Source organism: Dipodomys merriami, unplaced genomic scaffold, assembly GCF_024711535.1.
Source record: "Dipodomys merriami isolate MVZ:Mamm:240054 unplaced genomic scaffold, mDipMer1.0.p SCAF_27, whole genome shotgun sequence".
Taxonomy (NCBI): domain Eukaryota; kingdom Metazoa; phylum Chordata; class Mammalia; order Rodentia; family Heteromyidae; genus Dipodomys; species Dipodomys merriami.
This window is the reverse complement of record NW_027204159.1, coordinates 17,376,820-17,402,907: the sequence shown is the minus strand read 5'-3', so window position 1 is coordinate 17,402,907 and position 26,088 is coordinate 17,376,820. Positions and strand designations below refer to the sequence as shown.

Sequence of the window (26,088 nt, the reverse complement as noted above, 5' to 3'; positions counted from 1 at the left end):
ACTTCCAGTTTTTTGAGTGGTTAATTGGAGATAAGAGTCTAAAGGACTTTCTTGCCTGGGCTGGCTTCGAACCATGATCTTCAAATCTCAATCTCCTGAGTAGCTTGGATCACAGGCGTGAACCACCAGTACCCAAATGCTTCCAACTTTTTGGTGGTTAATTGGAGATATGAGTCTTATGGACTTGCCTGCCCAGCCTGGCTTCAAACTGTGATCTTCAGATAATCAACCTCTTTAGATAATCAACCACTGTAACTCAAATCATTGTTTTGTTTTCATACATGCAAATAAACTATTTTGATAATATTCATTCTTTTCCTTAGCCCTCCTATGTCCCAAGTTTGGTTTTGAAACTTTGTGCCACACTTGAGGGCCGGTGCCAGCTCTGAGAACCTGTCAGGGTGACCCTGGACCAGTTCCTTTCCCCTCTCCAGTTAGATTTTGCCCTAGAACAATGGAGGAACTGTATGTCACCACACCCAATTCCATGGAGGGTATGGCGTCCGTCTTCCTCCTTCCTACTACTTGTCTTCCCTCCCCAGGTGGCATTAAGCTCTTCTACTGGACAGTGGTGGGTTTGTGGGTCAACTAGGAGATTGTGACCTCTTACCCTGTTAGGAGTGATAAAGGGAGCCATGACTCAGTCTACCCTGGAAACTCAGTGTTGGAAGACAGCTTCTTTGGGATGACCTGGGTCCATCCTTAGCTCGTCCTAACCTGCCTCACAGAGTGAGGGCATGGATGGCCATTTTATCACAATCAGCTCAGAATCTATTGACTTTGATGTATTTTTTCCTTCTTTAAAATTTAGTTTTACTTTGAATCAAAGTGATGAATTCACACCGTTTCAAGAATCAAATATTCTTCAAGGCTTGCTGTGAAACACACCAGGTCCTCAGCCTCCTTTTCATTACACTTTCATACTTGTCCAGATGATTCTCTCTTGGTTATTTACCGCCATGTCTCTGAATAACTTTCTGGTATTCTTGCTTCCTGATTTTGTTACTTGCGACATTCTCTGGTTGGCTTTTCACGATGGAAAATGAAAATTTAATTCTCTCTCCTCCCCTGCTCCCTCTACACCCGCGTCTCTTTTCTTGTCATTTCATCCTCAGGGTATGTTTCTGCTGTTTGTAGAATTCAATATCTACCATGTGTGGTAATGGGAATGGTATCCATAGCAGAGCTCAATTGTGTTTGCTATTCATTTTCTATAGATTTCATTTTTACTATTGATTTCTGTCTTCCCAAGAAATAATAGGGATCTTGATTTTTCTTTTGCTTCATCTTCTGTGAAATTATTATATAATTCAAATCTCATACTCTCCAAAAAATGACCTAAATTGCCTGTCAGTACATTCAGACAAAGATTACTTCAGCTTGTTATCCTTTTACCTTGTTGAGGGTATGTCTTTAAGGCCTTTAGGCCTGACCCAATCTGGACCTGCTTTTTTTTTTTTTTTTTTGGTCCGGTCGTGGGGCCTGAACTCTGGGCCTGGGCGCTGTCCCTCAGCTCTTCAGCTCAAGGCTAGCGCTCTACCACTTGAGCCACAGCGCCACTTCTGGCTTTTTTTCTTTTTGCTTATGTGGTGCTGAGGAATCGAACCCAGGGCCTCAGGCATGCAAGGCAAGCACTCTACCACTGAGCCACCTTCCCAGCCCCCCCCTGCTGCTTTTTCTCTTGGGAGTTCTCACTGGTATCCTAGAGCTCCTTGTCTTCTGTCGTGAGAGGAATTTTAGCTTCTTGTCTCTCATGTCTTCCTTTATCCTTGGAAAATTCCTCCATTTTGTGGAGGAAGGAAATCATGGGAGAAAGAGTCTGCAGAGGTCTTAATGACATTCCCTATTCAATGATGAAGGCCTTATTTATCTATGGTTTCCAGGGTTATTACAGAGAAATCAAAGGTTGTATCCATCTTGCTTTTTTCCTTCTGAAAAGTGGTAGGTTTTCCTTCCCTCTTTATTTTTCTGGAACTTTTACAATGATGTGCCCTGCTATGGAATTACTTTCATGTCTTGTCCTTGGTACTCACTGGGCCTTTTCAGTTTGGAAATTTCTGTCCTTGAGTTCTGGAAATTGTATTGCGTTGTTTCTTCTCTTCTGTTTTTTCTGTTCTCTATTTCTGGAGCTCATATTTGGCTGTTGGTCCTTTTAGATTAGTTTTCTTTTAGTTTTTTAGTTTTTTGTTTTTGTTTGTTTTGCCAGTCCTGGGGCTTGAACTCAGAGCCTGGGCTTTGTCCCTTTTGCTCAAGGCTAGCACTCTACCAGTTGAGCCATAGCGCCATTTCTGGCTTTTTCTGTTTATGTGGTACTGAGGAATCAAACCTAGGGCCTCTAACATGCTAGGCAAGCACTTTACCACAAAGCCACATTCCCAGCTCTAGATTAGTTTTAATATTTTTTTGTTGTTGGTGGTAGTGGTTGGGGGCTTTAACTCAGGGCCTGGGAGCTGTCCCTGAGCTCTTTTTATCATGACTAGCAATCTACCACTTTGAGCCACAGTACCACTTCCCATTTTCTGGTGATTAACTGGAGATAAGGGATTTTCCTGCCTGGGCTGGCTTTGAGCTACAATCCTCAGATCTCAGTCTCCTGAGTAGCTAGGATTATAGGCATGAGCCATCAGCACCCAGCTTAGTTTTTAACATTCTTTTTTTTTGGGTCTGGTCATGGGGCCTGAACTCTGGGCCTGGGCGCTATCCCTCAGCTCTTCAGCTCAAGGCTAGCGCTCTACCACTTGAGCCACAGCGCCACTTCCGGCTTTTTATTTTTGCTTATGTGGTGCTGAGGAATCGAACCCAGGGCCTCAGGCATGCAAGGCAAGCGCTCTACCACTGAGCCACCTTCCCAGCCCCAGTTTTTAACATTCTTATCTTTTCTCTCTGATTGAAAAAAAATACCTGTGGCCTATTTTCTATAAGGTTTAAAAAAATCTTCCATTTACTGATTGCTTGATGTCTGCCTTTATTTTGATTTTTGGTAGTACTTAGGTTTGAACTTAAGGCTTCATATTTGCTACAGAAGCATTATACCACTTAAGCCACACCTCCCACTCTTTTTGCTTTAGTTTTTCATGTGCCTTTGCCGAGGCTCCCGTGGACTCTCTGTCCCCTCAGTAGCTAGGACTACATTCACATGCCATTTATACTAAAAATATAAAGGCAAGACTGTATTCTTAAGAGCTTTTTCTTGGGGAATGTTTTTATTTTATAGTGCTTACATTTTTATAACATCTTGTTCTTGAAACATGGATGCACACCTGCCCTTTATCTCCCTCAGGTAAAATAATTTATTCTCACCATTTTTTTTCTGTTTAGTTGTTTCAGTCATTCTTTTTTTTTTTTTTGCCAGTCCTGGGGCTTTCACTGGGGAACCCCAATTTCAGAATTTTTGGGTGCCTCCTCCTGTGATAATCATAATCCCCAGAGAAGTTAGCTCCATTCTATTGCCTGAACTATCTCCAAATGTGCAGTTTCTTTTCCTGTGTTCACCAATAAATAAATAGTTCTAGAAGGAGCAGGCAGGACATTTTATGCAATGGCCAATGAACAGAGAAGGGAAGACATCCCTAAAGCAGGGGTAAAGAACCTTCCTTCCTTCCTTTCTTCCTTCCTTCCTTTTCTTTCTTTCTTTCTTTCTTTCTTTCTTTCTTTCTTTCTTTCTTTCTTTCTTTCTTTCTTTCTTTTCTTTCTTTTCTTTCTTTTCCTTCCTTCCTTCCTTCCTTCCTTTCTTTTCTTTTCTTTTCTTTTCTTTTCTGTTGGTCGTGGGGCTTGAACTCTGGGCCTAGGTGCTGTCCCTGCACTCTATGTACTCCAGGCTAGTACTCTACCACTTGAGCCACAGAGCCACTTCCAGCCTTTTCTGAGTAGTTTGTTGGAGATAAGAGTCTCACGGGGGCTGGGAAGGTGGCTCAGTGGTAGAGCGCTTGCCTTGCATGCCTGAGGCCCTGGGTTCGATTCCTCAGCACCACATAAGCAAAAAGACAAAGCCGGAAGTGGCGCTGTGGCTCAAGTGGTAGAGCGCTAGCCTTGAGCTGAAGAGCTGAGGGATAGTGCCCAGGCCCAGAGTTCAGGCCCCACTACTGGACCAAAAAAAAAAAAAAGAGTCTCACGGACTTTCCAGCTTGGCCTGGCTTTAACCGTGATCCTCAGATCTCAACCTCCTGAGTAGCTAGGATTACAGGCATGAGCCACTGGCGTCTGGCTCAGAACTCTTTTTTCTGCCAAGAGCCATTTGGATATTTGTAATTGTTTGGGAGCAATATAGAATTATCAGCGTACAAAAACAACCTGTGGAGCCTGGTGGCTCATGCCTATAATCCTAGCCACTCAGGAGGCTGAGATCTGAGGATCACTGCTTATAACTAGCTCTGGCAGGAAAGTCTGTGAGACTCTAATCTCCAATTAACTATCAGAAAACCAGAAGTGGCATTGTGGCTTAAAGTGGGAGAGCGCTAGCCTTGAGCAAAAGAGCTCAAGGACAGTACCCAGGCTCTGAGTTCAAGCCCCAGGACTGACAAAAACAAAAAATCCAGCCTGATATATTTAGTTGAACATTTAATTAATTCACTCCTAATGCTGAAAGTGTGTCTCTTTGATGTGATGTTAGCTGGTGCAGATGGTGCTAGCTGGCCCTGCTTTTGCAGGTTTGCATCCATTCATCTGGAGCTCACATAACTATTTGGGATAATAAGTTTTAAAAAGAACTTCTCATAGCAGTAAGTTGTGAACACAGATGTATGTTTCGATGCTTGTCTCCTCTAAGTGGGAAATTCATCATGGCTTATGTAACACCAATAGGACTCAAGCAGTGTGAGGCTGAAATATCTAGCTTTCAACTCATCATCGATTAGCAGGTGAATAATTTCTTGTAAATTCTCAGGCATGTCAGCTGGTTCCACTTTGAATGGTGAAGTAAAGATGTTCAGTTCCATCTGTTTACTTTTCACATTCTTGACTCTTTCACTAAATGCTTCAGTTAGTTTCACACATTCACCGGCATGTTCAAGTGATATGGCAGCCTTTTGTCCTTCCATGGCGGGGAAATGTGCTCTGGTAATTTCTTTCAAATGGCGCTTTCCACAGCCTTAAGCTTCAAATGACTTCACGGTATTTTTTGTTTTGTTTTGTTTTGTCAGGGCTTGAACTCTGGGCCTGGGCACTGTCCTGAGCTCTTCAGCTCAAGGCTAGAGCTCTACTACTTGAGCTACAGCACCACTTCCAGTTTTCTGGTGGTTTATTAGAGATAAGAGTCTCACGGGGGGCTGGGAAGGTGGCTCAGTGGTAGAGCTCTTGCCTTGCATGCATGAGGCCCTGGGTTCGATTCCTCAGCACCACATAAGCAAAAAGAAAAAAGCCGGAAGTGGCGTTGTGGCTCAAGTGGTAGAGCGCTAGCCTTGAGCTGAAGAGCTGAGGGACAGCGCCCAGGCCCAGAGTTCAGGCCCCACGACTGGACCCAAAAAACAAAAACAAAAACAAAAAAACAAAAAAACAAGAGTCTCACGGACTTCTGTTGCCCAGGTGGGCTTTGAACCATAATCCTCAGGTCTCAGGCTCTTGTGTAGCTAGGATTACAGGTGATTACTTCACTTTTGAAAACCAAGGGTAAGAAGCAGAGTAGAGCCTTGTAGTTTGTCACACAGCTCTGGGAGGTACTTGGAAATGTTCAGTGTAAATCCTAGGTCACACAGCCGCTTGCTATCACTGAGTTCTCCGACAGGTCTTCCTTTTGTCTCCATGAACTGCTTAACTTGATGGTTCAGTTCATAAAAACCTCATGAGTTTCTGTGCCATTGATGGTGATAAGCAAGATCTCCATACTCCAAGTCAAGATCATTCAATAATTCCTTACACTGACAGCTGTTAAACTGCTTTTAACAAAATGTGTGTATGACTCTACTGTTGACATCACATTGTTGAACTGCAATGATTGTGCACAAAGACTTTCTTAGTATATGATGAAATGACATATTATTAAGTTACTTGGATTAAGACTGAAATAAGAGGGCTAGGAAGTTGGCTCAGTGGTAGAGTGCTTGCCTTGCATGCCTGAGGCCCTGGGTTCGATTCCTCAGCACCACATAAGCAAAAAGAAAAAAGCCGGAAGTGGCGCTGTGGCTCAAGTGGTAGAATGCTAGCTTTGAGCTAAAGAGCTGAGGGACAGTGCTCAGGCCCAGAGTTCAGGCCCCACGACTGGACCCCCCCCCAAAAAAAAAAAAAAGACTGAAATAAGGACTGGGAATGTGGCTTAGTAGTAGAGTACTGTCTACCATGCATGAAGCCCTGGGTTTGATTCTTCTGTACCACATAAATAGAAAAAGCCAGAAGTGACACCGTGGCTCAATTAGTAGAGTGCTAGCCTTGAGCAAAAAGAAGCTCAAGGACAGTGCCCAGGCAATGAGTTCAAGACTCAGGACTGGCAAAAAAAAAAAAAAAAAAAAAAAACTGAAATAAACCAGGAACTGATGGCTCAGGACTATAATCTCAGGAACCTAAGATCTACAGATCACAGCTCAAAGCCAGTCCAGGGAATCAAAAAAAATTTTTTTGGTTGGTTGTGGGGCTTAAACTCTGGGCCTGGGTGCTGTCCTTGCACTCTTCAGCTCAAGGCAAGTGCCACCGCTTGAGCCACAGCACCACTTCCGGTTTTCTCGTGGTTAATTGGAGATAAGAGTCTCACTACTCTCCTGCCAGGCTGACTTTGAACTGCTGTGATCCTCAGATCTCTGTCTCCTAAGTAGCTAGGATTACAGGCGTGAGCCACCTAAGCTAAGAGTATCAATTTTAAGTAAAATAAACACATGAGAACATGAGGCCCTCAGTACAAGCTCTAATACTGGCAAACAAAACAAAACACTGAAATTATTGTGTGTGTGTGTTGGTCCTGGGCTTGAATTCAGAGCTTCAGCATTTTCCCTGAGCTTCTTTTGCTCAAGGCTATCATTCTTCCAATTGAGCTCCACTTGTAGCTATTTTAGTAGTTTATTGGGGCTAATAGTCTCATGGATTTTCCTGCCAGCACTGGCTTTGAACTACAATCCTCATATCTCATCCTCCTAAGTAGCTAAGTTTATAGATGTGAGCTACTGGTGTCCAGGTAACTTTTTAAATACTAGCTCAAGATTTTATTTTATTTATTTATTTATTTACTTTTTTTTTTTTTTTGGGTCCAGTCGTGGGCCTGAACTCTGGGCCTGGGCGCTGTCCCTCAGCTCTTCAGCTCAAGGCTAGCACTCTACCATTTGAGCCACAGTGCCACTTCCGGCTTTTTTCTTTTTGCTTATGTGGTGCTGAGGAATCGAACCCAGGGCCTCATGCATGCAAGGCAAGCGCTCTACCACTGAGCCACCTTCCCAGCCCTAGCTCAAGATTTTAATTGGTAAAAACAAGTCTCTTAAACAAGTCCTCACCTCTTGTAGTGCCATGCATAGCTCCTAGTGACAGTAGTTCTTGCTTGTCATACTGTAGTTATCCCACACACAAAGCCAGCTGTGCAAGTGTTAAGTGCATGTCTCATTACAAGCCAGAGAGAAACCTCCTGCAGAATCCTTTAAGGTGTTTTTTTTTTTTTTTTTTTTTTGGTTGGTAGTAGGGCCTGAATTCTGGGTCTGCGCACTGTCCCTCAGCTCTTCAGCTCAAGGCTAGTGCTCTACCCCTTGAGCCACAGCACCACTTCTGGCTTTTACTGGTCATGGGTCTTGAACTCTGGGCCTGGGCGCTGTCCCTCAGCTCTTCAGCTCAAAGCTAGCGTTCTACCACTTGAGTCACAGCACCACTTCTGGTTTTCTGGTAGTTTATTGGAGATGAGAGTCTCACAGATTTTCCGGCCTGGGCTAGCTTTGAACTGTGATCCTCAGATTTCAGCCTCCTGAGTAGCTAGGATTACAGGCATAAGCCACAGGTGCCCAGGTTCTTTAAGGATTCTTGATCACAAATATACAGACAAATGTTGGTTTGGAGTTATCTATATTGACAGGGAAATCAACAACAACATCGTTGATCTTGGAGGCAAGATCATCAACCTGAAGAGGAGACATCTCCTTGCACCTTCTCTCATCATGGACTCTGTAGTTTTGCCACAGGGTGTTAACATTCTCACATGTACACTCTCAGCCTATCTGGCTTCAGTCACCACAATACAGGTGAACTGGCTACAGGGAGCTAATGGCAAGTACACTTGAGCAGCTTGTTGTGTACTTGTCTATTCTGTGGTGGACATTCCTTGATTGTCCTTCCAAATCTTTGGGATTCACTTAATATAACTTTATGTTGCTATGAATAAAGTTCCTGGATTGACTGAACTTTGAGACCTTCCTACAGTTGCCTTGGCCGGGCCAGACCAAATGCCTTCTTAGGCCTTCCATGGCCTGCAGCTTGGACATTTCCCACCTTAGCTGCAACTGAATCTTTTCCCCAACAGGTGCTATCATTCACCAGTCTTGGGGTTCAGGATGGTGACAGAAGAAGAAGTCCTGGCTTCTGTTCCCTGTATTTGGGAAGAAGCTTCCAGTCTGCTCTCTGGGAGGGAGTGAAGCACTCGGGCTCACATTGCTCTATTACCAGTGGATTAGGAAGGACACATAAGACCAGTCAGATAAAGAGGTATACCAGGTGAGGTGTGTGGGAAGGATTTCTGGCACAAGAAAATCTGTAGAATGGGGTGAGCCACTCTCCTGGGGCAGGGGCACAGAAGCCCTGTTGAGAGATTTTATGGAAGTTCCATGATGAAGACATGAAGAAATAATTGACCAGCAGTGACTGAACTCCATTTCATTCCTTCTTCTCCCTCAATGTCCCAAGCCTTTCCTCACGTGGTTGGTTCCTCTGGCAACCAGTCCCCATCCTGAAGCTGATGGGCAGCTTTCAGCCACCAGCCATCTTGTTTTTCTTTTTGCCAGTGCTGGGACTTGAACTCTGAGCCTGAACGCTGTACTTGATCTCCTTTTGCTCAAGGATAGTGTTCTACCACCTGAGTCACAGCTCCTCTTCTAGCTCTTTCTGTGATTAATTAAAGATAAGAGTCTCACAGACTTTCCTGCCTGAACAGGCTTGGAACCTCAGTCCTCAGATCTCAGCCTCCTGAGTAGCTAGGATTACAGGTATGAGCCACTGAAACTTGGCCAAAAAGACATCCTTTTTTTTTTTTTTTTGGGCTGGCTGTAGGGCTTGAACTCAGGGTCTAGGTGCTGTCTCTGAGCCTCTTTGTGCTCAAGGCTAGCAATCTACCATTTGAGTCACAGTGCCACTTCCAGTTTTGAGTGGTTAATTGGAGATGAGTCTCATGGGGATTTTTTTCTGCCCGGACTGGCTTTGAACCAATGATCCTCAGATCTCAGCCTCCCGAGTATCTAGGATTACAGGTGGGAGCCACCAGCACCTGGCTTAAGCCTGCCCTTTTTTTGCTCAAGGCTAGTGCTCTACCACTAGAGCCACAGCACCACTTCCAGCTTTTTCTGTTTATGTGGTACTGAGGAATTGAATCCAGGGTTTCATGCATGCTGGCAAGCACTCCACCACTAAGCCACATTCCTAGCCCCAAAACAACATTTTAAAGCTGGGCACTGGTGGCTTATTCCTGAAATTCTAACTACTCAGGAGCCTGAGATCTGAGGATTTAAGTTCAAACCAGGCTGGACAGACAAATCTGAGACTCTTCTCCAATTATCAGCAAAAAGCCAGAAGTGGAGGCATGGCTCCACATGGAGCCAGCCTTGAGTGAAAAAGCCAAGTAAGAGGACAGGGCTTTAAGTTTAAGACCCAGTACTAGTACAAAAACAACCAATAAACATCACTCCAAAATTCCAAGGTCTTAGCAGCTGTTGTGTCAAGAACTAGAGATAGAGATCAAACATATTTCTTACTGTGTCAGTGTACAGGTACAGAGACAAGGTGATAAAACTTTGCCAATATGTTAAATCTCCCCTGAGCCCTTTGCCAGCTCTTCCTTTTTCACTCCCTGAAGAGGCCCCCATTCTCCTGCATTTGAACCACATAATTTCAGTATTAGGAAGAGAGTAGAACAGCTAAGAACACAAGGGCTCCAGGCCTCAGGGGCTCCACCTGGAACGAAGGTACTACAACATGAGCATGACAGTCACTGTGTCTGACACAAAGGAGGTTTAGTAAATGGTGGCAAGTATTACTGTTAGAGCCTTCACAGCAATATTCTCAGATGGGCTGAGTCCATGTTAGGTAAGGGAGAAGAGACCTTATCTAAGCTCACAGGGGAGACATATACCCTCCTTGCCCCATGAGAAAGGAAGACAAATAAAAGACTTTCTGCTTCAAAGTGATTTCCTGTCAAGGGAGAATATTTGTTTGCCTGTTTCTGGAAACATCCAAAGAGCCTTATGAATCCAAAGGTCTGCCTGGAAACAAGTGATGAGATTCCTGGTCAGCCAATGAGATTGTGCTGGCCTTTCTACCTGCCTGGGGAGCTCCCCCGTCCCTGCCTCCCCCCAGATAAGAGGCAACTTTGCTTGAGTGGGGTATTTCCAACTTGGTGGCTTTCACTTCCACATCTACCAGGTAGGTGGAGTGTCCTCCTGTGGACCAATCAGATTCCTCCTCAGCACCAACTTTAAGAAGTGAGCAGAGGCTCGGGTCCCAGACTACTTGGTGGTGGTGGCAGCAGCAGCAGCAGCAGCAGCAGCAGCAGCAGCAAAGACCGTGGGGAAGACCAGAGGCCAGAGCCATGGAAGACCAGAGTGATTTAATCTCTAACCACGAGCAACTGCCCATATTGGGTCAGCGCCCTGGAACCCAGGAGAGGTATGTGGGAACACCAGAAGAGGGCAAATTCTAGATAATTCAGACTTGGAGGTATCCAGGAACACTGGCCTGAATCACATGAAGGTGGCCTTGACTCTTTGGTGCCAAAAACTGACTTTCTGAGTGATTTTGAGCCAGTTTCTGTCCCCTCTGGTTCTTAGTTTCCTCCCTTGAAAATGAGCAAGGGTTTGTAAATTTCTTTTCTTTCTTTCTTTCTCTCTTTCTTTCTTTCTTTCTCTCTTTCTTTCTCTTTCTCTCTTTCTTTCTTTCTTTCTCTTTCTTTCTTTCTCTCTCTCTTTCTTTCTCTCTTTCTTTCTTTCTCTCTTTCTCTCTCTCTTTCTTTCTTTCTTGCCCCCTAGAGCTGCTCACTATTGAGAATTTCACCTATCACCCTTGAAGCTGGGCTATAAATCCCAGGTTAGAAAATTTGGACCAAATTTAAAAATGTTCTGGATCCTAGTGGAGGAAGTTTCTAAAAGAGGATGCTAGAAGCAGTTCCTCACAGAGTTCCCCAATTCCAGTGGGCACAGGTATCTGAGTGAAGGGAATCAGCCTCTCTGTGAGAGGCAGAGGAAAGCGTCTGCGATCACAGCTGCAGCTCAGAGTGCAGGCAGGAGCCCTGACTGAGTTTCTAGAAGGGGCTCAGGGTCAATGTATGGCATATGGTGCTCTGGACCCCTCTTTCACAGCAAAAAGTTGGCACGGCTATCTAGAGAACCCCTGGCCCCTATCCCAGACACAAGATTGCCTCAACCATGTATTTCCCCCTGAAACTCCCTAAATGTGACTAAAATTCAGCTGCCCACCCCCATACCCATTACTTCAGGAAGTAATTTGTTATCTGTAGAGACTTGCAGCCAGATGTGATGTCAGCTGTTGCCAGGCAGACAGGGGCTTGGGAGAGACTCTGAAAGAAGTCATGTGAAGGTAACTAGAGAGTATTAGAGCAGCAGCCTGTGAACTCCCATGGCTATCCTATGGGATCCCATCTCCTCCTATCTGTTGTGAGGAATGGATTCGGGTCCAGTTTCTGCTAGTGCCATGGGTGGACCTTGGATAAATCACTGCTTCTCTATAGGTCTCAATAATATTAACCATGGCCCCAATAATAGTTCTCATCTATTCTACTGGTTACCAGTCCTCATCAACTGTTTATCTGATTACGTCCCAGGCAGTAACCAAAAGCTAAACTTCATTCTTTGTGTTCTTGAGTTGGTCATATTTGTCACCATTTTTACACAAAATTGGGGCTTATATTGTTAATTAACTTGTCTGAGCTCACACAGCTGGTTTACTTGAGACAAAAATTTTTTTTTTTCTTTTGTCAGTCATGGGGCCTGAGCTCTGGGTCTGGGCGCTGATCCTCAGCTCTTCACCTCAAGGCTAGTGCTCTACCACTGGAGCCACAGCACCACTTCTGGCTTTTTCTGCTTATGTGGTGCTGAAGAATCAAACCCAGGGCTTCATGCATGCAAGGCAAACTCTCTACCAGTGAGCCAGCCCGTGAGACAGCATTTAAACCAGGACTTAGTTTGACTTCAATTTGAGCTCCCTTTAGAAGGCAGGATTTGTGGGGAGCAGAGATGTAGTCTTCTGACCATAGGCCACCCAGTGAGTTGCAGATCCATGTGGACTCAGTGTTCAGAGAGTTTCTCTAGTTTTCACTTTAGTTCTAAAAACTGACCTAGCCCTGTGTGCTCAGGCCATCACAGACCAAACCTCATTCAGAGCCTTTCCTGAACACTTCTGCCCGGCAACAGCTATATCATGGTTCTTGCTAGTTCTGATTGGCTCCTGACTTTGGCCAATTACTTTTTTTTTTTAATTCCACAAGGAGACAAAGCAAAGGAGGAAGTGAAAAGGGGAAGTGACAAGAGCTGCATTCTAGCAGAGCCAGAGGACAGAGAGGCATAAGGAGGAAGGAAGTCTGTTGTTCACCTTAACTATTAGCTCCTCTGAGAACAGTACTTTATTTACCTATAGAGCATTAATAACATGCTCACTATGAAGCCAAGAATGTTACTCCATTTTCTTATTTACTACTCTTTTAATTAATCCTCTTTCTCTGTGTTAGGCTAAGTGATTTTTTTCCATGGTCCCAATGCTAAGTGAGTGACTGAGCCAGGATTCCAAGCCAGGTTACATGATCTCATTTTCAATAGGAATCTGTCAGTTTATTTGCTTTTTTCTTTTTCTTTTTTTGTCGGTCATGGGGCTTAAACTCTGGGCCTACGTGCTGTCCTTTAGCTCTTCAGCTCAAGGCTAGTCCTCTACCACTTGAGTTGAGCTACAAACGCCACTTCTGTTTTTTTCTGGTGGTTAATTGGAGATAAGAGTTTCATGGCCTTTCCTGCCTGGGCTGGCTTTGAACTGTGATCCTCAGATTTCAGCCTCCTGAGTAGCTAGGATTAAAGGTGTGAGCCACTGGAGCCCAGTTTTATTTGCTTTTTGAGAGGAGAAGGCCCTGGGCTTCCATAAACTCACATGGTGTGAGGAAAAGCCAGGAATAGAACTAGGTGTAGGTTGTACTCTGGGGTCCCTGAGTGCAGGTGATGAAGCTTGAACTAAACTTGTTACTGGCTTTAGAGCCCAGGCTAATCCTTTGGGAAGGTCAAGAAGTGGAATTTGTTTCCCCCTCTTGCTGATCTCCTCCCTTTCTTCTTAGAATAGTGTTTCTCCCTTGTCCTGGACTTTAGAACAGGAAGCAAGGAGGGCTGGCAAGCATAGAGCCAATGAGAATGAGCCATGTCTGTGACATCATGAGTTACTAGGCAGAAGGGTGTCTTAAGCAGTTCCTAAAACTATTCTCACTGGAGTAAGGAAGGGGGCAAGGATGCATCCTGACAATTCTAGCAGGGTGTGCCTTGGCCAGTTTAAGCGGCTGTAACAGAATACCAAAGGCTGGTAGTTTATAACGAACAAATTGATCCTTCACCATACTGGAGACTGGGAAGCCCAAGATCAAGTGTTTGCATCTGGCTGTGATTTTACAAGGCAGAAAGCAGAAGGGAGAAAAAAAAACCCAGTCCCTCTGCCAAAGCTTCTATTCCCATTCATCATCACATTGGCATCAGATGAATTTGAGGGGATCTGTTGAGATGATGACAGGATCCTAGTATTCCCTCACATTCTCTGGGTGAGTGGAGGGAGGTCAGGGTCCTGTATGGTAACATGTGTTTGCACCCTGGAACCCTGAGGTTTCAGGGTCTGACCACCCCTCATTGGGCAGCTGACCAGTCCAAAGAACATGAGTAGTTCAGCTAGGCATAGATGCCTACAGTCCTGCAGATATCACCATGAGATAATTCTGTGCTCATTGTTAGATCTTGTTTCCAAGAAGAAAGCCAAAGCCAAAGCAGATGAAAGCATTAGGGCTCAAAGGCTGTCCAGGACACATAGAAAATCTGGTGTAGGAATGTCCCTGAGGGGTAATGCCAAACTCCTAGACTGTCCAGGCTCCACTTCCCCTTTTCAAAAGGTCCACTTTTCCTTCCCTTTTCTCCTTAAATCTGATCTCACTGCCCAGCGATGGGAGGAAACACTACTTATATGGTAAATGGCTTGTACCTTTTTTGCTAACAACAACAACAACAACAAAACCACAACTCAAGCCAGGCATCAGTGGGTCAGGCTTGTAATTCTAGCAACACAAAAGGCTGAGATATGAGTTTTGTGGTTTGAAGCCAGCCTTGTCAGGAAAATCTGTAAGACTCTTATCTCCACTAACCTACCCAAAAAGGCAGAAGTGGAGCTGTGGCTCCAGTGATAGAGCTCTAGCCTTGAGCAAAAAGAAGCTCAGGGACAGCACTTAGACCTTGAGTTCAAGCTCCAGGACTGTCCCCCAAAGTAATAATAATGATAATAAAAATAATAAAAAAAAAAAGGGGCTGGGAAGGTGGCTCAGTGGTAGAGCGCTTGCCTTGCATGCCTGAGGCCCTGGCTTCAATTCCTCAGTACCACATAAGCAAAAAAAGAAAAAAGCCAGAAGTGGTGCTGTGGCTCAAGTGGTAGAACGCTAGCCTTGAGCTGAAGAGCTGAAGGACAGTGCCCAAGCCAAGTTCAGGCCCCACGACCGGACCCCCCCCAAAAAAAATAATAATAAAAAAACAGTGAGGGTTGCCTTGATCCTCGAAAGGTCCTCACGGCAGAGGTAACAAAGGAGGCACTCCTACTTTGACTGCAAGATGCCAAGGTGGGCAAGGAACTTGACTCCTTCTCATTCAAACAGTCCAAGGGAAGCTCTGGGATTTCTACTTAAGAGGACTTTAGGAACCTGAGTGGTTGAAAGACTCTGGGAGTGTCTTTAAGCTGCATGTCCACAGGGAGCTCAGTGAATGGGTTTAACGTGTGTCTGTTAGGGTGGCTTACACTCTGCCTGCCACTGGAACAACTCCTTGCATTTTCCTCTGACTTAAACCCCTCTCTCTACAGGAAGTGCAGCCGTGGAGCCCTGTACACAGGCTTCTCAGTCCTGGTGGCTCTGCTCCTGGCTGGCCAGGCCACCACTGCCTACTTCCTATATCAGCAGCAGGGCCGGCTGAACAAGCTGACAGTCACCTCCCAGAACCTGCAGCTGGAGAACCTGCGCATGAAGCTTCCCAAGCGTGTGTATCTACTTTCCTCACCACTCCACTGTCTCTCACCTTAGAGAGCACACCTCTGTACCCAACCAGGCCACTGTCCTCTCCCTTGGGGGCTAAGGTCAGTCCCTGACCCCTCCTGGGCACGGGGACCACACTCATGTTGTACTCCCTTCCCTCCAGCCCCCAAGCCGGTGAACCAGATTCGGATGGCTACCCCCATGCTGATGCAGGCCCTGCCCATGGAGAGTCTGCTTCACGGGGTAAGGACAGCTGAGGGAAGAAGAAGGGGAGTGCTGTCCAGCCTGGATGGAGGGCAGGTGCCAAGGGGAGAAGTCTTCTCTGCTGGAGAGGAGTAGGGCACACCTCAGGGTGAGAGGGCAAAGCTATTCTGGTCATCTAGGAGAGCTCAGTACCTTCCTCTCCCCCCGTCTGGTTCACAAAGCACTTATTTTCCATAGTGTTTTATAGTCATTACTCTTTCTCCAAGTCTTTGATTTCATTTACTAATACTATTTCTGTTCACAAAACTATTACGCTATTACGCTTATGCTAGTGTAACTAATGAGGACACAGAGGCAGACAGGTAATGACATACACTCCAGCTCCCATGTTCGGAAGTGGCCGGGGTGAACTGAGTTCCTGGACCTGACTCTTATCCAGACCCCAGCTTCAGGCTTCCTCTCCTCTGAGCCAAGGCTGATAATGCTGTCCTCTCCTTCCACAGCCCCCGCAGAATGCTACCAAGTATGGCAACACCACCCAGGACCATGTGATGCACCTGCTCCTGGTGAGTGTGGGAGCCAGTAGGTGCCCCTCTACCAAACAGGGGGCCCACGTCACACCAGCCCCACTGAACCTCACCCACAGGAGACCTGTTTAATCCAGCTTCCCCTTGCCACCATTTTTGAGATGTAGAAACAGGCCAAAATCTTGGGGATGACTTGCTTAGACACCCTGATTTCCCTGCCTTTTTTTTTTTTGGTGCTGGCCCTGGGGCTTGAACTCTGGCTCTGGATGCTGTCCCTGAGCTTTTGTGCTCAAGGCTAGTGCTCTACTACTTGAGCCACAGCTCCACTTCTGGCTTTTTCTGAGTGGTTTACTGGAGATTAAGAGTCTCCTGGCCTTTTCTGCCTTCTGGCTTCTAACCATGATCCTCAGATTTCAGCCTCCTGAGTAGCTAGGATTATAGTCGTGAGCCACTGGCATCTGATGCACTTCCAGATTTTTTTTTTTTTTTTTTGTCGGTCGTGGGGCTTGAACTCTGGGCCTGGGCACTGTCCCTCAGCTCTTCAGCTCAAGGCCAGTGCTCTACCACTTGAGCTACAGCGCCACTTCCGGTTTTTCTGGTGGTTTATTGGAGATAGGAGTCTCACAGTCTCTCCTGCCCGGGCTGGCTTTGAACCGCGATCCTCAGATCTCAGCCTCCTGAGTAGCTAGGATTACAGGCGTGAGCCACCAGCGCCCGGCACACTTCCAGATTTTTTAGAGGTTAATTGGAGATTAGAGTCTCACAGGTTTTCCAGCTTGGGCTGGCTTTGAATTGTTATCCTGAGATCTCAGCTCCAGAGTAGCTAGGTGTGAGCCATTGGTACCTGGCACCTTCCCAAATTTGTGTTGCATGTCTCTGCTGTGCCAGGAACTAAGCTGATCCCAGCTCCTGGTTAGTATGGAAGGCAGAAAAGTGACCAGGTGACAGAGAACTATAGTGGCTATATGAGGAAAGCCCATGTGTGTGTGTATGGGGGGGGGGAAGTGATGGTGGTGGTGGTAGTGAGGGGTCTTCTTTGAGGTAGAAACCTGAAGATGCTTGTCTGGAAGTAGAAGGCTAGGGGTATTGGTAGAGGTGCTCTGGAAGCTGGACCCCAACTCCCAGCCCGGGGCCTTGCAGCTGCATAGGATATATGGCCCAGGCTTCTTTTTTTTTTTTTTTTTTTTTTTGGGTCCGGTCGTGGCGCCTGAACTCTGGGCCTGGGTGCTGTCCCTCAGCTCTTCAGCTCAAGGCTAGCACTGTACCACTTGAGCCACAGTGCCACTTCTGGCTTTTTTCTTATGTGGTGCTGAGGAATCGAACCCAGGGCCTCGAGCATGCAAGGCAAGTGCTCTACCATTGAGCTACCTTCCCAGCCCATGGCCCAGGCTTCTATCCTATATATAAGGCTCAGCCCCTATCATGGCTAAGGTCCAAGGTCCAGGCTTAGTACAGCTCACTCCTTAGAGTGAAGAACAAAGGAACATAACTTACATATTTCTCGTTGCCTGCCAGGGAGCTCTTTTTAACCTTCTTTCTGCTCTGCTCCTCTGCAGAGGTCTAACCCCCTGCAGGTATACCCACAGCTGAAAGGGAACTTCCCAGAGAACCTGAAACACCTGAAAAACACCATGGACAACCTGAACTGGAAGGTCAGCAGGCTTCCATGCATTGGAACCCTCTTTTCCCTGATGTCCTGTGAGACTTGGCCCTAAGTGGAAGGAGGGGAGGGCTCATGAGGCTGCAGGGCCAGCTTCTACAGAACTCTGAGCACCAAAGAACACTTGGAGTCACAGAACCACGTGGACAGAGCCCTGAGGGTCTTTTAAGGCGGACCCAGGCTGCAGTTGTCTCCAGGTGTTGAGCCACCATGTTTCTGTTCCTGGGGGCCTGGTCCAGTACAGCATATTGAATGGGGTAGGGCTCCATGATGGATACCAGGCTTAACCACCTGCTTTATCCCCACCAGGTCTTTGAGAACTGGATGCACCAGTGGCTCCTGTTTGAAATGAGCAAGAATTCCCTGGAAGAGAAGCCTACTGAGGCTCCGCCCAAAGGTAGGGTGGGCCTACAGGGTGCTAGGATTTCCAGCTGTCCCAGGTGACTGCATCATGCCACCTCCCATCCTCACAACTTCCTGTCTCTGGGCTCAGCTGCCCCGGCCCCATCTTATTTGTGGGTTTGCTTTTGCCCACCACATTTGCCATGGGGTATAGACACAGCTCATACCTAGCCTACATCTCACTCTAGGAGGGTGATCACATGAGGTCCTGGAGCAAATATAACCTAAAGCCTACCAAGCAGGAATTCCTGTCCTCACCACTTGGAAAGGGCCCTGGGTGTCTCCCACCTCAGCAACATCACATACCAAGATGCTTTAGCCCTAAAGCTGCATTCCCAACATCCCACTTCTCGAATTCACTGTGCAGTTCTAGGCCTGGACTGGCCAATGGCTCATCTGGCCCTAGCCCAGTGAGTGATCCCCTTCAACATACAGAAGAGGCGACCCTTGCTACTTCACCTCTTTGCATTAACAAAGGGCACTTCTGACTTCTACTTGGGTGCTCCCAATAGTAGCATGCTGAGAATTCTCAAGGTATAGGCTGCTTTCTTCCAGAACCACGGGGGAATTCCAGACTGTAATGGGGCTTGGTGCCATAAGAAATGGTCAAGATTAGTCCAGCGCCAGTGACTCACACCTGTTATCCTAGCTACTCAAGGGCCTGAGATCTGAGGATCATAGTTCAAAACCAGTTCAGGCAGGAAAGTCCTTGAGATTCATTATCTCCAGTGAACCACCTAAAAGATGAAAATGGAGCTGTGACTGAAGTGGTAGAGTGCTAACCTTGAGCAAAAAAAAAAAGCTCAGAAACACCTAGGCCCTGTGTTCAAATCCCAGGACCACTCCCCCCGCCCCCCCCCCAAAAAAAAAGCAAGAAAAAAAAAAAGAAAAAGGGAAGGACAGACACAGTCAAGTTCTAGAGTGAATTAGCCACACAGTCTTCCACTCCTCTTCAGTCTCGGACCCTGTGTGGGCCTCAGTTTTCCATCTGTGCAGTTGGTGAAGAGAAGCTACTAGTGCAAATCCTAGGCCCACAGCAGCAGTGTGTGGGTCTTGCAGAGCCAGAGCCTACTCATTCACTGTCTCCATCATGCCTGTCGCTTCAGTACTGACCAAGTGCCAGGAAGAGGTCAGCCACATCCCTGCCGTCCACCCCGGCACATTCCGTCCCAAATGCGATGAGAATGGCAACTATATGCCACTCCAGTGCCATGGGAGCACTGGCTACTGCTGGTGCGTCTTCCCCAATGGCACCGAGATCCCCCACACCAGGAGCCGTGGGCACCATAACTGCAGTGGTAAGCAGGGGCCAAGATGCCAGCAGCTGGAAGGATGAGGAAGGACTAGGAAAGCTAAGGGGCAAGAGGTCCCCCCTGTGCCCATGGGTCAGGATACTGGGGATGTCAGCTTCCGGGTGGTTGGCTCTGTCCTGCCCTTTCCACCCATCCAGCCATCCTTCTGTCTCTGCCATGTCTCCTCTCACACCCACACATCTCTCCATGCACCGGGAGTCCCACAGACCTCCCTACTCCTGTACCACCCTACTTGGCCCCCAGTTACACTCCTGTACTGCAGGCCTGCATCTTTAGGAAGGATGTTATTGGACACCTGCAAGTAACAACTGGACTTGCTTCTTTGTAGAGCCACTGGACATGGAGGACCAGTCTTCTGGGCTGGGTGTGACAAAGCAGGATTTGGGCCAAGGTAAGGCCTGGTGGAGTAGGGGTCACCTGCAACCATCCCTAGTTGCACAGCATGACCATTAGCCATTCTCCCACATCTCATTGTAAAGTGATGGCGGGGGGGGGGGGGGGGAAGGGAGGCATGCTAGGGGAGGTTACTTGAGCCCCTGATGGGCACTACTTGAGCTCAACAGGGGTATGTAAGGTATGTCAAGTCCTCTTGCTCTGTGGTTCTGATACTAGGAAGGAGTAAGGACAACAAATGAGCATCCCCTAACCTCAACCTGCCTCTTCTTTTTCCAGTCATCATGTGAAGACAGCAGAAATCATCTCCAGCACCCAGCCAGCTTTGTGTGACCACGGCTTTCCTGCTCCCCTCTGCCTCAGCCCCTCCCCTGTGCCTCCAGTGTCCCCCAAGTTCCCATCCCTGCAGCCCCTCCTGGGCTGTCAGCCTGTCCACTCCCATCTGTTGGCATGGATGCAAAGCCAGAGGTGGACTCCTGATCACATCACTGCAGTCCCTAACATCAATTATCTAGGTTCATGGGCAGGGAGGAGGGACACTACCCCAAACCCAAGCAGCACATTTGCTGACCTTTCCCCTCAGGCCTTTTCCACCTCACTCCCCAAGGAGGGGCAGTCTCTCTGCTCAACACCTGCAACCCCAGCCAATGCCAGGTCCCCTGCTCAGCTAGCTTGTAAGCAGCCATCAGGGCTGGGCCATAGTGCACATTGAGAATAAAATGTAGTAAGTAGAATGTTCTGGTTCCTAATTCTTCTGTGGGGATGAAGTCAGCTCACTGTAAGGCTGAAGAACCTAAATCCACCCATCAGGAAGAAGACAATGCAGCCCCAGGGGTCCAGACTGGGGCCTGTGGACACAGATATTTTGGGTGGCACGTTCAATATGCAAATACTCTTACTTCTGAGAAGAGACTTGCCTGCAGTTCTAAAGCACAAGTTCCTTGTGTTCCAGCTCCCGTTCCCTCCCCCACCATGTCCTCGATTCCATTTCTATACTAAGAGCAGCATGGGTGTGATGACAGATGACAACGGACTGAGGCCTCCATGTCAGGAATAGGGGCTGCAGCCAACCAGGTGCTTTGTGGGACCATGGGCCAACCACTCTTCAGCTCCTGCCGTTTGTCCCTAGGAGGTGGCGCAGGTTCTGGCTGTCAGGTTGTTGAGGTTCTGCAGAAGCTGACATTAGTGAAATCACACCACTTCTAAGTTTAAAGACTTCTGTGGGTCAAAATTGCTCAATGAGGACACTTCTCTGCAGCCGCTGATCTAAAGCAACACACTTGTAGAGATGAGGTGGGGTACCCAAGGCCTCAAATGCAGGGGTGCCCAGCTGGATACCAATCTAGGTCTCCAAGACTGCCACTCATGCTTTTTCTGCCTGGGCTCTGGCTATTACCAGAGCCTTCTAAATGTCTGGTGTTCTTCACTTCAGGGACAGAGGTAGGCCTCTGCACACCCAGGGTGGGGCAGCAGGCAACATCTCTACCACCCTCCCCTCAGTCCACAGGGGAGCTATAAAGAGTCCCAATAGTCCATACCCAACATATTCTGCAGGTTTGCCTCTTCCTGCCCTCCCAGGACACACTGCCTGGAGGCAAGGCTAATACATGCCTAGTTCCTTTTCTTGTGCCTCCTGTGACTGTCACAGCAATATTCCACCAACCACCTCCCAAGCTCCTGGCCCTCAAGCCCAACCCCCCAAACTGCTTTCCAAGCCCCTTTCCTGTCTGAGCATTTTTACCATCTACCCTGGCATTTGGAGACCAACATCGTTCATCTCCCCTCATACTTACGATGACACTTCTTCCAGGAAGGCTCCCCTACCAATTCAGCCCAGGGAGCTTCCCACTTCACTGAAGCTCTGTGACAATCCGTCTCAGACTGAGCCTCAACATGCAGCCTAAAAGGACTCCTTGTTGCCTTGGAGCCTCAACATGCAGCCTAAAAGGACTCCTTGTTGCCTTGGAGCCTCAACATGCAGCCTAAAAGGACTCCTTGTTGCCTTGGAGTCAGAATGACTTTTTTTTTGGGGGGGGGGGGGCGGGGTCAGTCATTAGACTTGAACTCTGGGCCTGGGCACTGTCCCTCAGCTCTACCACTTGAGCCACAGCGCCACTTCTGGTTTTCTGGTCATTTATTGGAAATGTCCGTTTCCTGCCTAGGCTGGCTGGCTTTGAATCGTGATCCTCAGATTCAGCCTCCTGAGTAGCTAGGATTAGAGGCATGAGTCACCTGTGCCCAGCAAGAATGACCTTTTTTTGTAGTGCCAGTACAGGAGCTTGAGCTTTTTTTTATTTTGGTCAGTCATGGGGCCTGAACTTGGCCTGGGCGCTGTCCCTCAGCTCTTCAGCTCAAGGCTAGCGCTCTACCACTTGAGCCATAGTGCCACTTCTGGCTTTTTTTTTGCTTATGTGGTGCTGAGAAATCGAACCCAGGGCCTCATGCATGCGAGGCAAGCACTCTACCACTGAGCCACCTTTCCCAGCCTGAGCTGTTTTGTTCTCTTATAGCTGGTGCTCTACCATTTGAGCTATACCACTTCTGGCTTTTTACTGATTAACTGAAGGTTAAGTCTTTCAAATTTGTTTGCCTGGTTCTGCTTCAAGCTGCAATCCTCAGATCTCAGCCTTCTGGATAGCTAGGATTAAAAGTATGAGCCATCAGTGCATGGCTCTGAATGACTCTCAAGATGTCTCTAAGGGTCACCAGACTGCCTTTCTTTAAAGTAGCCAACTGCACAGCATTTCCTCCAGTGCATTGGAAATATCTACCTTTCCTTTAAGTCTTTTACTTTATTAAAACAAAAGAAAACAAAACAGAACCCTATAACCAGAAAAACTGACAGCAAGTGGACAAAGCCTCAGTTGGGATCATCCAGACACCCAGCAGCGTGGGATGGGTTAAGCTGAGCCTCACTGCGTCTGCAGAAAGGAGAGAGAGAGAGAGAGAGAGAGAGAGAGAGAGAGAGAGAGAGAGAGAGAGAGAGAGAGAAAGAGAGAGAGAGAGAGAGGAGATCTCAAGGACTTCAGCATGTTGGACTTGTAGAGGGAAAGGCAGGTGACTTAAAAAATATATATATATATTATACACATCTATACGAAGCGCCTTGTGTTGTGGGAGGGGCCACTTCCTCCTCGGACCAGCCTCCGGCAGGCTCACTGGCTTGGCCAGCACGGGACCCTAGGGCTGGCTGTCGTCTTGTGGAGGGAGAAGAAGATAAAGATCCAGTCCCAATCCACGATGGGGAGAGGGCAGAGGCCTGGAGATGGTCACTTCTCTGCTAAGATATCCCTGGGGGAAGGAAATAGTCAGATGTCAGATTGCCCAACTCTTCTCCACCAAGGATGAAGTCAGGCCTCGCACTGCAGTTCAGGGGCACCAACTAACCACTCCATGTGACCATGTGGGCCCCGTGGCTGCTGCAGCTCCAGCCTTTGGCATCAACCCTGGCCCCACCTTCTCTTATGGTCCCCAGGGTGTTGGGATGATCAAGAAGCATACCTGCGCCCTGTGCCTGGCATATGCCTTCACACCGCCTGCTCTGCTGTCTTCTTCTGTAAAGGAAAGTGTAAAAGGCTCTTGTCCCTATGGGTCCCCCACCCTCTACTCACCACCATGCACCCACTGAAGCCTGGCAACTCCCCCACAACTCCATGGTCTTCTGCTCCCTCTCCTTACTTCAACCTCCCACATCCTTTTACCCTCCTACGGTCTTCAGAGGCTGGGAGGGGAGACACCTGCCAAGGCTCTTCCTTGTTAGGTCTCCTTCTTCTTCTTTTTTGCCAGTCCTGGGGCTTGAACTCAGGGCCTGGGCACTGTGCCTGAGCTTCTTGTGCTCAAGGCCTAGCACTCTACCCCTTGAGCCACAGTGCTACTTCCACCCTTTTCTGTTTATGTGGTACTGAGGAATGGTACCCGGGGCTTCATGCATGTGAGGCAAGTGCTCTACCACTAGCCACATTCCCAGCCTCTTGTTAGGTCTTCCATAGCTCCAGAATGGAAAGGAGGCAAGGATCAGGCCCAATTGTGGAAGGGGGTTAACATCCACCCCAGGAGACCCTTTCCTGGGTTTACACCCCTCACAAGTTCCCAACCTTTTTCTTCTTTTTCTTCTGGAATGGTGAGTCAGGATCTTTGGTTATAGTTTTTGCTTTCTTCTTCTTTTCTTTTTTCTCTTTGTCTTTTTTTTCTGAGGGAATAAAATAAACTTTCTTAGCCAAGATTACTCCTCGGTATTGGATTAGTCAACTTCTCAGCCCATGGCTCCGTTGGTCCCCAGCTCTCCTCACACACCTGGAAAGCCATCAAAACAGGCTGTAGCTGGGCTAGGACACCTACTATTTTTCAGGGGCCAGCTTCATGATTCCTTTCCAACCAAGTATTTTACTTTTCTTTTCTTGTTGGTCGTGGGGCCTGAACTCTGGGCCTGGGCACTGAAGAGCCTCAGCTCTTCAGCTTAAGGCTAGCGCTCTACCACTTGAGCCACCACACCACTTCTGGGTTTTTCTGCTTATGTGGTGCTGCAGAATGGAATCCAGGGCCTCATGCAAAGGAGGCAAGCATTCTACCACTGAGCCACCTTCCCAGCCTCTTTTTTTTTTTTTTTTGATCATGGGGCTTGGGTGCTGTCCCTGAGCTCTTTTGCTCAAGGATAGTGCTCAGTGCCACCTCCAGTTTTCTGTTGTTTAATGAGATAAGAGTCTCATAGGTGCCAGGCACCGGTGGCTCACGCCTGTAATCCTACCTACTCAAGCTGAGATCAGAGGATCGTGGTTCAAAGCCAGCCTGGGCAGGAAAAGTCCATGAGACTCTTATCTCCAATTAACCACCGGAAGTGGCACTGTGGCTCAAGTGGTGGCACTGTGGCTCAAGTGGTAGAGTGCTAGCCTTGGACTGAAGAGCTGAGGGGCAGCCCTCAGGCCCAGAGTTCAAGTCCCATGGCTGGCAACAAAAAAGTCTCATGGATTTAACTGCCTGGGCTGGCTTTGAACCATGATTCTCAGATCTCAGCCTTCTGACTAGTAGGATTACAGGTGTGAGCCACCAGCACCTGGTTCTATTTTTCTTTAAATTAGTCTTCCTACCCAACTCCAAGTGGTGGAGCCTCAAGCATAAGAGACATGTGCTCTACCACTGAGCCATAACTTTAGCCTTTTTTCTTTTTTTGGGTCATACTATGTAGTTCTAAACTGTCCTGGAATTGCTTATTCTTCTGGGTCTGTATCCCAAGGGTTGGGATTACAGGTGTTCCACCATGTCCAGGAAATCAGCTGTTTTTTTTTTTTTTTTTTTTTGGCCAGTCATGGGGCTTGAACTCTGGGCCTGGGCGCTGTCCCTCAGCTCTTCAGCTCAAGGCTAGCACTCTACTGCTTGAGCCACAGTGCCACTTCTGGTTTTCTGAGCGATTTATTGGAGATAAGAGTCTCACCGAGTCTCTTCCCTGGGCTGGTTTGAACAGCGATCCTCAGATCTGAGCCTCCTGAGTTGCTAGGATTAGAGGCATGAAACCACCGGAGCCCGGCCAACTCAGCTGAATTTTAAATGAGAACTCTCTTGCCAGGAGCTGGTGGTTCATCAGGAGACTAGCTACTCAGGAGGCTGAGATCCGAGGATCACTGTTCAAAGCTGGCCTGGGCAGGAAGAGACACATTGCCAATTAACTACCAAAAATGCCAGAGGTGGAGCTGTGGCTCAAGTGGCAGAGTGCTAGCCTTGAGCAAAAGCAGCTCAGGGACAGCACCCAAGCCCAAGTTCAAGTCCCAGGACAGGCATACACGCAACACACGCACATACATGTGTACACACACACACACACACACACAAAAACTTCAACACATTTAAAGATGACAGTGGGAATACACGCAACACACGCACATACATGTGTACACACACACACACACACACACACACACACACACACACACACACACACACACACACACACACACACACACACACACACACAACTTCAACACATTTAAAGATGACAGTGGGAATCCAGTCAAGTTCTGCATGCCAAGGGGTGATGGCAGCCCCGCTGTGAGGGTGGCCCCAGCAGCTAGGCTCTGTGCTCTGCAGCTGCTAGGCTCTGTGCTCTGCAGCAATTAGGCACCAGGCATCTATAGGCATACCTGCCTTGGCAAACTCAGAGCAGTGCTCAGGAGGACTAGGTTAGGGGATGGCTCTGCCTAGTAAAAGTAGCTTTTCTCCTCTGAGCCT

The 26,088-nt window shown here is 47.6% G+C and overlaps 2 protein-coding genes across 4 annotated transcripts in view; one reads left to right on the top strand and one right to left on the bottom strand.

Annotated features, from left to right (window-relative positions):
- The first annotated feature begins 10,580 nt into the window (after positions 1-10,580).
- Cd74 (CD74 molecule) lies at positions 10,581-20,603 on the top strand. Of its 2 annotated transcripts, XM_070036401.1 has the most exons (9): positions 10,589-10,770; positions 15,202-15,374; positions 15,534-15,613; positions 16,078-16,140; positions 17,658-17,753; positions 18,071-18,158; positions 19,270-19,461; positions 19,805-19,867; positions 20,149-20,603. In XM_070036401.1, the coding sequence occupies exons 1-9, from the start codon at positions 10,694-10,696 to the stop codon at positions 20,157-20,159; spliced, it is 843 nt and encodes a 280-aa protein (XP_069892502.1). In that variant the 5' UTR covers positions 10,589-10,693; the 3' UTR covers positions 20,160-20,603. The 2 variants fall into 2 exon arrangements, with proteins under 2 accessions (XP_069892501.1, XP_069892502.1); XM_070036400.1 differs by lacking the exon at positions 19,270-19,461 and having other exon boundaries at positions 10,581-10,770.
- Positions 20,604-22,626: 2,023 nt separating this feature from the next.
- The window catches only part of Tcof1 (treacle ribosome biogenesis factor 1), a 44,225-nt gene continuing 40,763 nt past the window's right edge, over positions 22,627-26,088 (bottom strand). For both annotated transcript variants that reach the window (XM_070036397.1, XM_070036398.1), the window contains exons 24-26: positions 23,964-24,058; positions 23,371-23,423; positions 22,627-23,160 (exon numbers count right to left, since the gene is read on the bottom strand). In XM_070036397.1, the coding sequence (XP_069892498.1) occupies positions 23,397-23,423; positions 23,964-24,058 (122 nt within the window). In that variant the 3' untranslated portion in view covers positions 22,627-23,160; positions 23,371-23,396. The remainder of the gene's footprint in view (positions 23,161-23,370; positions 23,424-23,963; positions 24,059-26,088) is intronic.

Coding starts and splice junctions, on each gene's coding strand:
- Cd74 (XM_070036401.1), top strand. CDS start 10,694: ATGGAAGACCAGAGTGATTTAATCTCTAACCACGAGCAACTGCCCATA. Junction 10,771..15,201: donor CGCCCTGGAACCCAGGAGAG/GTATGTGGGAAC, acceptor CTCTCTCTACAG/GAAGTGCAGCCGTGGAGCCC. Junction 17,754..18,070: donor TGGACAACCTGAACTGGAAG/GTCAGCAGGCTT, acceptor TATCCCCACCAG/GTCTTTGAGAACTGGATGCA.